This window comes from Acinonyx jubatus, chromosome A1, assembly GCF_027475565.1.
Source record: "Acinonyx jubatus isolate Ajub_Pintada_27869175 chromosome A1, VMU_Ajub_asm_v1.0, whole genome shotgun sequence".
Lineage (NCBI taxonomy): Eukaryota > Metazoa > Chordata > Mammalia > Carnivora > Felidae > Acinonyx > Acinonyx jubatus.
Window position 1 is genome coordinate 21754534 of NC_069380.1, and position 16517 is coordinate 21771050.

Genomic DNA, 16517 nt, shown 5'->3' on the forward strand with positions numbered 1-16517 from the left:
AGCTTCCTCAAAAAATTAAAAATAGAACCACCTTACGATCCAGCAGTTGCACTACTAGGTATTTATACAAGGGATACAGGTATGCTGTTTCAAAGGGGCACATGTACCCCAATGTTTATAGCAGCATTATCGACACTAGCTAAAATATGGAAAGAACCCCTGTGTCCATTGACGGATGAATGGATAAAGAAGATGTGGTGTATATATATACAATGCAGTATTACTTGGCAATCAAAAAGAATGAAATCCTGCCATTTGCAACTACGTGGATGGAACTAGAGGGTGTTATGCTAAGCAAAATTACTCAGTCAGAGAAAGACAAATATATGACTTCACTAATATAAGGACTTTAAGACACAAAACAGATGAACACAAGGGAAGGGAAGCAAAAATAATATAAAAACAAGGAGGGGGAAAACATAAGAGACAAATATGGAGAACAAACAGAGGTTTACTGGAGGGGTTGTGGGAGGGGGGATTGGCTAAATGGGTGAGGGGCATTAAGGAATCTACTCCTGAAACCATTGTTGCACTATATGATAACTAACTTGGATGCAAATTAAAAAAATACAAAAAAAGAAAAACCCATTTGTTTCAAGATAATACATAACATGTAGTTTAAAAATCAGATATATCAACATACAGCAGTTTAAAAAAAACTTTTTTTAACGTTCATTTATTTTTGAGAGAGAGAGAGAGAGAGAGAGAGAGAGAGAGAGAGAGACAGAGCATTAGCAGGGAATCGGCAGAGCGAGGAGACACAGAACCCAAAGCAGGCTCCAGGCTCTGAGCCACCAGCACAGAGCCTGATGTGGGGCTCAAACCCACAAACCGTGAGATCATGTCCTAAGTTGAAGTTGGATGCTTAATTGACTTAGCCACCCAGGTACCCCAACACATAGCTGCTTTTTGCTTCTCCCTCCTCCATTCCTCAGTCCCGTTGTCCAGAGACAACCACTTTCATCTTTTTTATTTGTTCATCTGGTATTTACCTCTATATTTTAAATAGCTAGCTTATACTAATCTTTTGGTTTATCAATTTTAAAAATGTTCCTTTGACTTTCTATAGACTAGATGATAATTTAGTTTTTTCACTGCCACCATTATTTTATTTTCCTTCCTCGTATCCTCCCGATATACTTTATCACAACTTTTTATTTTATTAAAACTCACATTTAAATTATCATGGGTATGTAATTATTATTATTCATTGTTGACCAAAGTAGTATACTATGATTATTTTGTTTTTTGGTAGAAAATATTGTTTTTACTGGAAAATTGTGTCTTTCAGTTCTGGAAAGGGAAATATAGTTGTATCATAAATGAGAGTAGGCTAAACTCATAACAAACTTTAAACTTTATAAAAGGCCACAAAATGGAGTGGCTTCACTCCCAGATAAGTTTATTTGTCATATAATAGTGCAGAGCAGATGTTTTGGGTCAGCGGGGTCTTCTGCCTTCCTCACCATGTGGTTCCTAAGATCATGTTGTTCACCTTTACCATTTTAGCTCACAGGAAGGTAAAAATACATGGAGACAATTTAACCCCGGCCTGGAAATGGCTCGACATTATTCCCATTTCCATTCCATTTGAGAGCACTTTGTCATTTGGCCCCTTAATTCTTAAGGAAGGAAATCTGAGAGATATTGACTAGTGCCCAGAAAGAAGACGACAGTGGATTTTGGTGGACCACTATCATTCTCTGTCACATATTATTTCTTTGAAAATTTCTTCCCTTCCGTTTTCTCTGTTCTCACTTTCTAGATTTCCTATTAGAGTTTAATTTCCAGGATTGATTTCTTATCTCTTCTGTTTTCCATCTCTTATCTTTTTATGTGTTGGAAGATGTTAATTATATCTTTTTTTTTAAGTTTAGTTTATTTTGTGAGAGAACACACACAGGAGGGGCAGAGAGAGAGGGAGAGAGAAAGGGAATCCCTAAGCAGGCTCCACGCTGTGAGCATGGAGCCCAGTGTAGGGATTGAACTCATGAACTGTGAGATCATGACTTGAGCTGAAACCAAGACGTTGGATGCCTGACTAAGCCACCCAGGTGCCCCTAATATATGTTTTATTGAAGATAAACTGTATTGAATTTTCATTTCAACTATAAGAACTCTTTTGTTCTCTGATTATTCCTTTTTCTTGTCTCTTTCACTTCCTGTTTCTGTGACCTTAAGCAAGACACTGCACCTTTTCGAGCCTCAGTTTTCTTGTCTGTAAAATAAAAATAAAATTTGTAATATTACCTTCACGCCAAAATAATGTTGCCTTTTATGCCATTGACTCTGCATCATCAGAAAGATTTGTGTTTTCAGCCAGGGTTCTGCCACTTACTTACTGTAAGACCTTGGGCAAAGATAGCTAACTTCCTTAAGCATTGGTTTCCTCTTTGCAATATGGAGTCAATAATAATACCTACATCAGTATGTCATTATGAGCCTTCAATGAGATAATGCTTATGAAGCACATCACCTAGCACATGGTATTCCATAACTACTAATCTGAGAAATTACTATCCCTATTCCTCTTAAGAGCTGCAATTCCCATAGAAACATATAAACAATTTTAAGCAAATATAATTAACTAAGGCCATATACAACTGCCAGAATAGTATTATAAAGAAAGTGCTCATTTACAGCTGGAGTGGATCTGCAAGATTTAATGGACCCACAAATATGATTTGCACAGCTGGTCATTGATGATAATAAGGCCAAGGTGATCAATTTATACCCACTTCTGGAGATTCTAAAATTTAAGCTCTAAAGCATTTGACGGTATTCTGAAGATAATGGGGGAGCCATTGAAGAGTTGGAGAGAGGAAGCATATCAGATTTGTGTTTCAGGAAATGAATTATTAGTAGTTAAAAAAGATTAGCTTGGGGGCGCCTGGGTGGCTCAGTCAGTTAAGCGTCCGACTTCGGCTCAGGTCATGATCTCGCGGTCTGTGGGTTCGAGCCCCGCCTCAGGCTCTGTGCTGACAGCTCAGAGCCTGGAGCCTACTTCCGATTCTGTGTCTCCCTCTCTCTCTGACCCTCCCCCATTCACGCTCTGTCTCTCTCTGTCTCAAAAATAAATAAACATTAAAAAAAAAAAAGATTAGCTCGTAAATAAATGATCCCTTGAGAATGCTGACATGACCTGGAGATCATGTTGGCTCATGGAGAAGAGAAGTGGTGTGGGTGATCTAAAACAGTATCTTCCATGGTGGGGTCACTGTGTGAAGGCATGCATGCAACTCCATTCTGCAGTGGGCATTATTTGTCTGGGGCATCTCCTATAGCTACTGTCACTGATTAACAGTCAGGTGATGGCAAGTACCTTATATTTATTTTGTGCAGAGAGCCATGCCAGATATGAGTGGCTATGTTAAAGACCTGGATTTGGGGGCGCCTGGGTGGCTCAGTCGGTTAAGCAGCTCTGTATCTCAGCTCAGGTCGTGATCTCACAGTTTCGTGAGTTTGAGCCCCACATCGGGCTCTGTGCTGACAGTGCAGGGCCTGCTTGAGATTTTCTCTCTCCTTTTCTTTCTCTCTGCCCCTCCCCCACTTGCACTGTGTCTCTCTTTCTCTCTCTCTCTCAAAATAAATAAACATTAAAAAATTTTTTTAATTAAAGAAAGACACGGATATGGTATCTTCTTACCAAGGAAATTATCAACAATAGAAAACTAATACTGTTAAGCTATAAGAATTCAGATTAATGAAGAAGAAAGGCAAGTCAATAAATTATAAAGTATGATGGTGGGGTTATTTAAAGTTAACTTCATTCCTTTTATAGATAGTAGAATGTATGTAGATTTGATACATATTAAATATGCTTTATGGAAGATAGGAAAATTTAGCATAATTGGATATTTATTTAGAAAATTAAGTCAGTGAAAAATTGTGAGGTACATTGAAGAAAACAACTTTTTTTCCCATTTCTAGAAATAATAAGACAGAAGATAAACAGCTAATTGCAAATGCTATTTATTAATAATTTAACTGCTGGAACATATCACAGATCTATAGTGAGCCTTTTATCTGTGTTGTGCACAGGATGCATTAAAGTGTAATTGTGCACCACGGCTCGCACCCTCCCTGTTCAGTTAGAGAGAGCTGGGAAAATCATTGGTACAGGGAAGCCAGGCAGGGGAACTAGCCTAAGCTAGATGTGATGTCCACTTTGCACAGACAAGAGGTGGAGATGAGAAGGAAGGAATCAGGAGGAGACTCACCCATGTCAGGAAAGGGTTTGGGAGCAGGAAGTTCCCAAGTAGCTGCAGAGTGGATGGGAGGAGGGAAGGGGGTTTGAGAAGTGATGTTGTGAGTTAGGAGTTGATATTTTTGAGGACACATGTAATGATTGGAATCTCTGTTTTTCCTTTAAAAAAAATATTTATTTTGAGAGCAAGAGAGAGAGGGCACGTGCAAGCAGGGGAGGAGCAGAGAGAGGGAGAGAAAGAATCCCAATCGTGCACTGTCAGCGCTGAGCCCATCTTGGGGCTTGAACTCATGAACTGTGAGAGATCACAACCTGAACTGAAATCAGGAGTCAGACACTTAACTGACTGAGCCACCCAGGCGCCCCTGGACTCTCTTTTAATGACATTTTTTAATGACTTTTTACTATTGGCTACTGTTTCTGTGTGACTCTGTAAAACTTGTGGGACCTTGATTTTTTAAAAATTAAGAATACATATAAGATTTACTGAGTATGAATAATCAGTGTATCTTTATATATCTTCATTATACCTTTAATTTTTTTGGCATTATTATAATTAACCTTGTTTGGCATTATTATAATTATCCTTTAATTTTTTTCCCTTTAATTATTTGAAAATGTTTTCATGTCCCATTTGATGGTGTGTTTTCTGATGAATTCAAATGACTATCATTCTTATACAAATTATTTGATGTAACAAGTCATTCAGTCTATAAACAAATTCTTAAATTGATGTAAGTAAAAAATCTTCTCTATATTTGAAATATGAACTTTCTACTCATTACTCACCTGTATTTACCAGTGACCCTATTTCAATGTATAACTTGTAATAGGTAAGTGTATGTCATTTTTTTCTTGTATTTAAGAAAAAGCTTTCATTCATTTTTCTAATATGTGGAAAAAATAATTTTAATTGCTTACTTAAAAGGCCACTTTGTTAATATACAGATTTCTATGACTCCATTTTCATGTAGTTATAACATACAATAGAAAAATAGGAATTATTTATTTTTAAGAATAACTTCCTCAAATTTGAGGAATTTGAGTTTTATAAAAATGTCTTTCCAGGGGTGTCTGGGTGGCTCAGTCAGTTAAGGGTCCAACTTTGACTCAGGTCATACTCTCACGGTTCTCGGGTTCAAGCCCCACATGGGGCTCTCTGCTGTGAGCACGGAGCCCACTTCAGATCCTCTGTCCCCCTCCCTCTCCCCTGCTTGTGCACACACTCTTTCTCCATCTCAAAAATAAATAAACATTAAAAAAAAAAGTAAAATGTCTTTCCATTTCTTCTGAAAAGTTAATATTTAGTTTGGTTTATAAGGCTAAAACTGCTTATTCATTCATTTATGAAGGGCCTATGATAATAACAGTACTAGTAATAATAATACTAACAACAGTAAGTAATAGTAATGGTAGAAGTCAAGATGCTATTTACTAGATGTCAGAACCTGTGGATAGTTATTGCTGTTGTTGTTGTTATTGGTATACCTGTTTTATACATGAGAACACTACAGCCCGGAGAGGTTAACTAACTTATCCAAAGTCACATAGCTAGTATGATTTAAACCCAATTAGTCTGGCTCCAGAGTCTGTGCTCTCAGAACACTATCCAGCTTTCCAGTCTTCAAGCAGTCATAGTCTACAATGAGGAGAGACAACTCATTACAACTCACTGTTGTTACTTTACCAGTATACCCTGTAGGAACTCAGATGAAGGAGCCATAATCTCTGCCTGGGACATCAAGAATGAAGCAAGTCTTAAAGTAGAAAATTGCCAGAAAGGCACAAAGAGTTGAAGGATCAAGTACTTCCCGTGCAAAGGCACAGAGGCATCAAAATGCATAATGTGTTTGGAGGATGACAAGATTTCTGGTGTAACTGGAGTCCAGTGTGAATGGGAAGGAGGGATGGGAGATAAAGCTGGAAAGACTGAGAACAGATTATGAAGAGCCTTCTATGCCCTGAACAAACCAACTATGGAAAATTTGAGGAGGGGGCAATCAAGGAAATTTGAATATGGAGTGGGTATTAGTTACTAAAGAATTACTGTTAATTTTTAAGTGTGATAATTACATTGTGGTTATGTCAGATTTATCTTTTTGTTCAGTTAAGGATCCTAACAAAATCCAGTTGTTGTATTTGGATGTAATGTCACATAGGTCTTTTTTTAGTGTTTATTTATTTTTGAGAAAGAGAGAGAGAGAGAGGCAGAGAGAGAGGGAGACAGAACCTGAGCAGGCTCCACGCTCTGAGCTGTCAGCACAGAGCCCAACGTAGGGCTCAAACCCAAAAACCACGAGATCATGACATGAGCCAAAGCCAGACACTTAGCTGACTGAGCCACCTAGGTGCCCTCACATGGGTCTTTTAAAGTCTCTTTTCATTGACAATAGCGTCAGTTCCCCTTTTTATGTCATTGATTTTTTGAAAACCTGAGTTAATTATCCTACAGAATTTCCTCCATTCTGGATTTGTCAGATTGCTTCCTAATGATGTCATTTAACTTGTTCCACTATCTCCTGTATTGATATCCTGGAGGTTATATTTAAAGACTTGATTAGATTTAGATTAGGTTTTATTTTGGCAATCATATTTTGTAAGTGGTGTTGTGCAGTTCATATTTCATCTCATCAGGAGACAAACATTTAGTAATGCTAAGATTGAGCAGTGGGTTCAGATGGAGACAGCTTAATCCATTGTAAAGTTCCTCATCTGCCTTACACTTAATTGTTTGACCATTCATTGATGAACACTGTATGATTCAGTCATTTCATTAGAGGTTACAAAAAGGTGATATTCTAATCCTGTCATTCCTCGTGCATTTATTGGCTAGAGTAGTTTTAACTTTCTCTCATCTATCACAACAATTTAATTACTTTAAAATACAATTCATACCAGAGAGAGAGAATAAGTGCCTAACTCATTTCCTTCAGTTATCAATTTAGAGAGAAGTTGTTACCCTAGGAACTAACATTGGCATCTAATGAGTTTCTTTTATCTTTCTCTCTTTCTCTATTTCTCTCTCCCTCATCCCCCCCCCCATCCCTTTATTAGCACTATGAACTTCTGTGTAACTTTTTTCCATATGTCTTATGTAGTTGCACACATTTTTCTTGTTGGTGCTCAATCCTCCATTCAAGTTGACCATGTCCTTTTTATATTACTCCCGTTAGTATGTGAGAGATTCCCTGCTTTCTGGCACAAGATAGACCAGGCTCATCTTGTATATTTCCTAACACAGACTTGGAATCAGCCATTTCTACCAAAAACTCTTGTTCTTTTTAGTGAGGAATGGTTCTTAGAGACTATAATCTGGATGCTAGGGCTTCTCATTGACATTGGATTGTAATTGCTTCTGAGCTTTTTTAGTAGACAGAATTATACCTCATTATTTTCTAAATTTTTTAAATGTTTTATTTATTTTTGAGACAGAGAGAGAGAGAGAACATGAATGAGGAGGGGCAGAGAGAGAAGGAGACAGAGAATCCAAAGCAGGCTCCGTACTGTCAGTGCAAAGCTTGATGTGGGGCTCAAACCCATGAACCGTGAGATCATGACCTGAGCTGAATTATAAATAAATTATCAAATAAATAAATTATCAAAAGCCAATATCCTCAAGGGTAGTAAGGTTGAAATGACACTTAACCGACTGAGCCACCCAGGTGCCCCATCATTATTTTTAAAGTAAGCAAATATATCTATATTAAAAGCAAAACTTCTTGCCTATATTGAGGAGGCCAAGTGTTTGTTGAATGACATTTTATAAAACTTTTCCAACTACTACCTGACATTGTTTGCTTCCAGCAAAAACAAAAGTCATTTTTGCCCTTATGTGATATGTGTTCTTGAGATATTCTTGCACAAGCTCTTCTAGCCGTTTTTTTTTTTTTTTGGCATAATATTTACTGTAGCTCACTTCTAGATGAGACAACTGCTCTTACATTCTAGCTTTTATTAAATTTGAAAGTGATCTTAGATGCTGTGATTTTTTGAATAAGCATGCATCTATAGTAGTGTGCCTTCTCCAAACTAACATAGTTCTTTAGAGTCTAGACTGTATGATACAAACTACAAATCAAGGAAGGAAGATGTAATTCAATTCTATAAAATAGTGATTCAACATTTACTGGATTAATCTTTCCATTAGCAACCTGACACGAATTAGTCATTGTGGAGGCATAGTGATTCATTGTGGTCCCTGGCCTTGGGAACTTTTTTCTTAAGTGGAATAGGATAGATGAGATATTTATTCTGTACCAAGAATAAGGATATTAATGTTATTGAGATTTGAAACTTCAGATAGGCTTAATTTGTGGAGCACATTTGTATATAGTAGGCAATAAATTATCAAAAGCCAATATCCTCAAGGGTAGTAAGGTTGAAATGACATATGTGAATTATAGATCCCTTAAAGGGTACTGAGTAAAGTTAAGGATTTCTCTGTCTATCCCAATGTATTGCTAACTTTAAGAAACTCATCTCAGAGAATGACATTTTCACTCTCAGGCACAAACTAGTGGGATGCAACCAGTGTTCTGACCAAGAGGAGTATTTTAAAAAATATTTTCTTAGTTCTCAAAAATAAATAGTATATCACAGATGGTTCCAATACACTTCACCCAATGAAAGGAAAAAGAGAACTAATTATACACAAAACTTGGGAGTATAAACTTTTAGTAGATAGTCTCAGTTTGGAAATTGGATTAAGAAATGAGAAAATGTTGGCTGGAGATCATACAGCCTTTTGTGTAAGCCAGAGTTTGACTTTCATTAGAGTTCTAGTATTAAGAATTTCAGTCAGAGTTTGAAACTTATTACCTTCATTATATGCCTACTTTGTGCAAAATATTATGCTGAGCACTCTTTGGAAATTGAGGTGGGGATGGAGAAAAGTAACAAGATACAGACACCATATGGAGATGGGGGTAGAGGAGGAGAGGAGAAGGTAACGAGAACAGGAAGGTAACAAGGAGAATGAAGTTGTTTGAAATGACGTGAAGAAAACAGATTTATAACAATTTATTGATGATGTCACCTAGTACAGATTGAAAAAAATGCTAAATTGGTATTACAGATAAGCTGTTGTAAGAATACGAAGGGGAGAGAGAATAGTCCTGAGTGGTGGGTGATTGTGAAAGACTTCAAGGAGGAGGGGATATTAAACTAAAGCCTTGAAAGATGGGAGAGAATCTTAGAGGAAGAAGCATAGAAGGACGTTCTAGGTTGAGAGAATGGCATCCTCCAAAGAGATAGGGAGTGGGATGAGAAATGAAACTGGGAAGTTAAGTTTAGAGCCAAATTACAAAAGTCCAGAAATATCTCAGTAATAAGTCTAGATTTTAATGATGTTTGCTCTTTATCTAGGCCAAGTCTTTATCTCATACTCTCCAGAGTACTCTACCAATAAACAAGTGTTCTCCTTCACACTTTAGAAAATACACCCCTCTTGGGGGCGCCTGGGTGGCTCAGTCGGTTAAGCGTCAGACTCTTGGTTTCGGCTCAGGTCCTGATCTCACGATTTCTTTGAGTTCGAGTCCCATGTTAGTACGGAACCCACTTGGGATTCTTTCTCTCTCCCTCCTTGTCTGCGCCCTCCCCTGCCCCCATCTCTGTCTCAAAATAAAGAAATAAACTTAAAAAAAAAGAAAGAAAGAAAATACACCCCTCTTTATAACATTTTAACATTTTTTCCATCTATAACTCTACTATGTGTACCAGCAGTCTGATTTTCAAGTTCTTTGGTAAGAGAAATTATTAACACTATAAATAGGCATTTTTAAATATTCTTCAAATAATCATGCCTATCTGAATACATTAGCATTTAATGTTAATATGAATTATTCAGGGAATACTCAAAGGACATTTATAAATAGTATTCAGCATAAAACAGACAAAAATGAATAAATATTACCCTAGTTTAATGAATCCTCTCAAATATCCTTATTTACCATTTGCCCTATTGTATTTGTAGATTTGATTTTGCAAAGTATCCTGTTTCCTAAGTTGTGGGAGAGAGATTTTATTCTTGAATCTGAATTTCATGTAGATCTTACCTTATAAAAAACAGTGCATTATTTTTTATTGCTCAACAAATGTTATCACTTACATTTGATGAGTTACATCTTGAAGTTTTGTGTAAGAGTGGTTTTGCTTTGATTTTCATCTATTCAGTTTTCTTATCTGTTCATTTCAGTTCTCATTTGTTCAGTGGTCTTTTTTGCTTCTTAAAAGTATTTTTTTGCTAGAATTTTTCTAACTTGCAGAATTCATGGTAAATTTGAAAGATTATGCAGGTCCTTCATGGATATCATTCTTCTTCTGTTCTCAACATTATAGGAAAGCACTTTTTCAAGAATTGAGATCATTTGAGTTTTTTCCCAGTGGGCTTTGTATTAGAACCACAAAAATTAATATTGTATTTAACTGAAGTGAAAGGATAGAAGTTTTTTATCCTACACTCTACTCACTTCCCAGTCTTCTACAACTGTATCTGCCTTTGTTCTGTTCTTTTACTATTTATCACACAATTGTCAACTGTATTATTTAATACTGGACTTGTTTTACTTGAGCTACTGTTGTTCATTTTCTTGAAACCTTACACTGGAATGTAACTCAAACCTAGATTTATTTCAGTGTTGAATTTGACACCTGAGGCTTTGTTATTAAATTAGGAAAGGAACAGATATAATGTGCCCATCCTGAATGGTTTCCTACAGTAGACATTGTGTTTTTCTAGTGCAGTTTTTGTATGAGCAGTAATTCATGAGATCAGTGAGTCAGTCAGTGCACAGCTATTTATTATTGGTTATCTACAATATACAAATCAACTATATGTGCATGTAATATCTATCCTTACCTTCTTCCTGAACTCCAGATGCACATATTCTACTACCAAGGAGACATCTCTACTTAGATAGCAGGCATCTCAAAGTTAACACGGTTAGAAACAAACTTCCAGTTTTTTCACTGACCTGTACCTCTTCTAGTTTATTCATCTTAAAAATTGGCACCACCCTCTACCTTATTTGGGCCAAAATTTTGGGAGCCATTCTTGAATCCTTTGTTTCCCTCACCCCAAATTTGTTCCCTGCCCTACCCCACCACCTACAACATCAGCAAGTCTATTGACTCTTCCTACGGACAATATGCGTGATGTGCACACAGGCCTTTCCTGCACTCCTGCTACCCCAGTCCAGGCCACCGTCGTCTCCAGCTGGACTTCTGCTCCTGCTCCTAACTCCCCAGTTCATTTTTCCCTCTTTTATAATAGATTCTCCACGGAGACCTAGAGTGATCTTTTTAAAGCATATATTAGGCCGTGTTCATGTCTCACTTTAAACTCTCTAAAGGCTTCCTCCCACACTCCTAACCTTAGCCTATAGAGCTGTATGTGATCTGGCCCCTGCCCTTTTCCACTCTTGCCTCATTTCACACCATTCCCTGGGTTTCCCCTACATTCCAGCCACACTGGCCGTACTTTTCTCTAACTCACCAAACTGGTTCTTGCCTTGGAACCTTTGCACAGTTAGGAATGCTGGAATGCTTTGCTCCTTCCCTGGAATGCTTTGCTCCTTTACCTGGAATGCTTTACCTGGAATGCTTTGCTCCTTCCCTGACCACTCAGTCTAAAGTAAAGTAAATTAAGTTGTTGTACCGTGCAGTATACGTATTTTAATGTCTTCAGTTTCATAGCACTTCTCAGAATGCAAAACTTCTTTTCATTGTTTATAATCTGCCTCTTCCCCCCACTAAATAGTATTCCCACTAAAAAATATGACTCTAGGAAGGCAGTGACCTGTGTACTTACTAATGTATCCCCAGCATCTGGAACAGTGCCAGACACATCGTAAATAGTCAGTGGGTATTGAATGAACAGTGTTTGAATGGACTGTGACAAATGTTACCTATGCGTCCCTTAACAGCAGTATTGAAATGGTTCTTTTGATACCATTAATATTATTTTATTAATAGGATAACAGAGCTCTCTATTTCTCTCTTGTTTATGCTTTAGATATGAAGCCCCACAGATCGCCTTACGTTGTGGGATTATGCTGAGAGAATGTATCCGACATGAACCACTTGCCAAAATCATCCTCTTTTCTAATCAGTTCCGAGATTTCTTTAAGTATGTGGAGTTGTCAACATTTGATATTGCTTCAGATGCCTTTGCTACTTTTAAGGTAATTTTTTTTTAATCAGCTAGTTCATTTAGTTTCAGCATTTAGTTAAAGTCAATTGGCCTCCAAAGAGACAGTTTAATTAAAACGCAGAAAAAGCTATTCCTGAGGCCTGAGTATAACCGACTGAATTACGACACAAACCGCAAGAGCGTCGATAATGCATTCTATTAGACCAGTCTATCACATTGTGGAAAAAAACAACTCAAAATACTTGTCACACACTCATACAGAATGAATTGCAATATATAAATGTAGTATTCTATGCAAAGCATGCTTTCATTTATGTTAAAAACAAAGGGTATAAGCTGTCACTTAAGGTGCACTGAGTACCTCTGGAGGGTTATCAGGGAAGCAGGAACAGTGTTTACCTGCAGGGAAGGGAACTGGGTAGCAAAGGGAGCTGGAGAATGATATCTTTAAACATGAAGGACATCACATTACCTTATCAATGTAATTATAAATTCCCCTACAGTGAAAGAAAATACTAAGAAATGATACTTTTTTTCCATAATCATCTATATTCTTATAAACTTATAATCTACTGTTACTTATAGGTAATAAATTTAATCTTAGTTTTTAAATTAAAAAATTTTTTAATTGTTATAAAATAACATACAACATGAAATTGCCATCTTACCGTTCTTTAGTGCACAGTTCAGTAGTGCTAAGTATATTCATATTATTTGTGCAACCACCATCTACTTTTGGTTTTGGAGTTTGACCATCAAAAAGATGTTCAGAGAGCATATTAGAAATAATGTAGCTAATTTGCAAACTAAAATACTAGAACTTATACATCCAATGAATGATATCACCTTAAAGGTCCTATCTTAGAAAACGATTTCCTTTTTCTTATGATCCTGCCATTATTTAATATATTTTGAAACTGGTATCATTTTCTGTGGCATGTTCATTTTTCAGTAATGTCAAATGTTTATCCTTCGAGGGCAGATAAAGTTTTGGAAACAGCACAAGGCTATTTGACATTCAGGTTCATGGGTCAAGTGGGTGATCTTGGTAGCTAGAACTGTTTTCGGTTTTGGTAATAATAATGAGATTGATAATAAAAATAAAATTTATTTTTAAATTTCTAAATAATAGTAAAATAATAAAATAATAAATAATAATAAAAATTCTAAAATAGAGTCTGATTTTCTTCAGCGCATACCAAATTGCCTCTGAAGATGATTTTAAAAGAGGAATTCTGAAAATATTTTAAGCTGACGATGTAACAGCATCATTGACCAAAAACAAAAAAAAAGTCAATTACAAATAGATAAGACTCATTCAAATGTATATATTCAGATTTGTTTCTATAAAAGCATTTTGGGGCGACTGGGTAACTCAGTTGGTTAAGCGACCGACTCTTGATTTCGGCTCAGGTCATGATCTCACAGTTCATGAGATCGAGCCCCACGTCAGCTCCACTCTGATGGCATAGAACCTGCTTGGGATTCTCTCTCTCTCTCTCTCTCTCTCTCTCTCTCTCTCTCTCTCTTTTTCTCTCTCTCTCTCTCTCTGCCTCCCTTTCTCCCTCTCCCTCTCTCTCTCTCTGCCCCTCCCCGCCCAGCAATCACTCTATCTCAAAATAAATAAACTTCAAAAAAATAAAATAAAAAGCATTTCAGCAATTTACTTGCTCCATTTACATCATTCCAGATTTACTTCTACATTTTTTAGGATATAAATATATATTTTTACTTAATTGTAATACATGTATGGCTTTTTATTTTTATATATTACCTTAAATGCTTATTTTAACAGTATTGACATAGTCCATATACCAATATTTGTAAATACTTTAATCTTATTACTTTATGTAAATGACTTGAAAGTTGTCTAGGACCTGGATGATAAATAGTATCTTTTTTTCTAACGTTTATCTATTTATTTCAAGAGGGAGAGAGAGTACACATTAACAGGCAAGGGAGGGGAGAGAGGGAGGAAGAGGTTGGGGCTGAACACTAAGGAGAGTTGCCTGGTGGGTGGAGGAAAGGGTAGCAAGGGCGACAAGCATGGGTGTGTGCTCAGAGTGCTGTCAGACCTGGAGCCTGTTCTGTTTGACAGGCTACTTGGTCTCACCCAGCAAAGCAAAAGTATGGTGGCTACAGATGAACCTCCCAAAGTATATCTAACAGCACATGGTGAGAGAGGCCTTGATGCATGAAATCTGTTGAATGACATTTAACACAAAAGAGGATTCCATTTCTTCCTGACAAAATGTCTGTGCCTAGATAACTAAGGAGATGTTTTCTATTAATAGCACAGTACTGTTCTTTCCCCCTTTTCTATCTGATGACTCTGCTATCATGGAAACAAAGTTGGCTCATTTTTTGAAAGACTGTATGTAAGTGAAGCTTCACAAATAATTATAAACAAAGAACAAACTCTAATGGAGGGAAAAAGTAAATAGAAACGTATGTACTTTTCAAAATTTCCCCAAAGATTTTTCAGCGTTTAATAGAATAAACTATATTGATAATGTCTTGCTATCATATGTTCAACCCAATTTAATTTTCAGTACAATTTGGATATCAAAAGTAAATTCATGTTTTAATTTGTACCTCAGCATATTTTCCATTGAACTTAAGTCAAGCGTCTGAAAATCTAAATAACCATAAAAAGTTTTATAGTATGCTAACGATATTGGAAATGCCAACTTTATGTATTTTTCCAAAATGCTGTGGTTAATATAGTAGAACAGTGACCATAAGTCACTTTTTCTTTTTAGGTAGATAGCTGAGGGGTTTTGGTTGTTTGGTTGGTTTGGTGTTGGTCTGATTTTAATTTGGTTTTATATTTTGTTTTTAACCTCTTAGACTTACCTTTTTTGTTTTGAGCTCCAACAGCCCTCTGGCTGTTGCCCAGTCTAATCATTAATGTTTTAGCACTGTTTATATTTTTGTGGCAGTGTTGTCTACAAATTGTCCTTTCCCCAAAAGCACACCTAACAATCAGAATTTCTTCCATCCCTCCTTCCAAGAATGGACATGACAGAAGGGGTCTGAATTCCACCTCCCTCTGCCACCTGACTGGCACTATGTCCTTGAGCAAATAGTTAACCTTAGAGTTTCATTTTCTCATCCGTGAGATGAAGAAAATAATCCCTGCTTTGCAGAGTTGCTGTGAATAGAAATAATGTGTGTAAAGTGCTCTGCATGCTTCTGGGCGCATGGTAAACCCTCCATAAATGGCAGCTGCTGCCTGGCCCATCAACTGCCATGTCCCTGCCATTGAGTGTGTCTCTGTCACTCCACCCCATGTCTCCCAAGCTGTGCAGAAGTCACTCCCATATCAATATCAGATAATTTTTAGCATAATACCTAGACTATGCAAAGCTTAGTCTTGTCAAAACAGAATTGTGAAGAGGTGGGATGAAAGGGTACACTGTTTCAAATAATATTTAAAATTGTATTTTATTAAAAACATTTTTTTTAACGTTTATTTATTTTTGTGACAGAAAGAAAGACCGTGAGTCAGGGAGGGGCAGAGAGAAAGGGAGACACAGAATCAGAAACAGGCTCCAGGCCTTGAGCTGTACGCATAGAGCCCGAAAGGCAGATGCTGAACCCAACTGAGCCACCCAGGCGCCCCAATAGTTTTTAAAATTTTGAATTATTTAAAATTTGAACTTTATTTTTCTTTGCAACTTTCTGCTTTTTCCTTTTTGGGTAGGATCCTACCTGTTTTATTTTTCCCACTGTTCTATGATCTACAATGATGCAGCAATTATATTTAGTTTTGTATTATATGTATATATGCATGGGTGTATGTATAGACTGTTCCTCCAGTTGTGTGCATGTATTTATTATGAACAGAAATTTGAGGGTATAGCTATGAATATACACACACGAGTGTGAGAGAAAGTGTGTGTGTGTGTGTGTGTGTGTGTGAGAGAGAGAGAGAGAGAGAGTCATTTACTGGCTGTACCCACCATGTACCTGTGCTATAGGAATTCTACCCCACCTTATTTTATTTTTCTATTATTGGATATGCAAATTATTTCAAGTTTTTCCCCCCTTGGAATTTGAAGTTGCTGCTACTAACAGGACTCCCTCCTGATGCCTCTGTCTTTGGAGTACCACTAATGCACAGTGAATGGAAACCTTCCCACACAGCGCATATCTGCA

The 16517-nt window shown here is 36.9% G+C and overlaps 1 protein-coding gene across 8 annotated transcripts in view; it reads left to right on the forward strand.

The window, feature by feature from the left end:
- CAB39L (calcium binding protein 39 like) overlaps window positions 1-16517 on the forward strand; it is a 127627-nt gene that overhangs the window by 74531 nt on the left and 36579 nt on the right. For all 8 annotated transcript variants that reach the window (XM_027064801.2, XM_027064799.2, XM_027064802.2 and 5 more), the window contains one exon: window positions 12219-12387. In XM_027064801.2, coding sequence (XP_026920602.1) covers window positions 12219-12387 — 169 coding nt within the window. The remainder of the gene's footprint in view (window positions 1-12218; window positions 12388-16517) is intronic.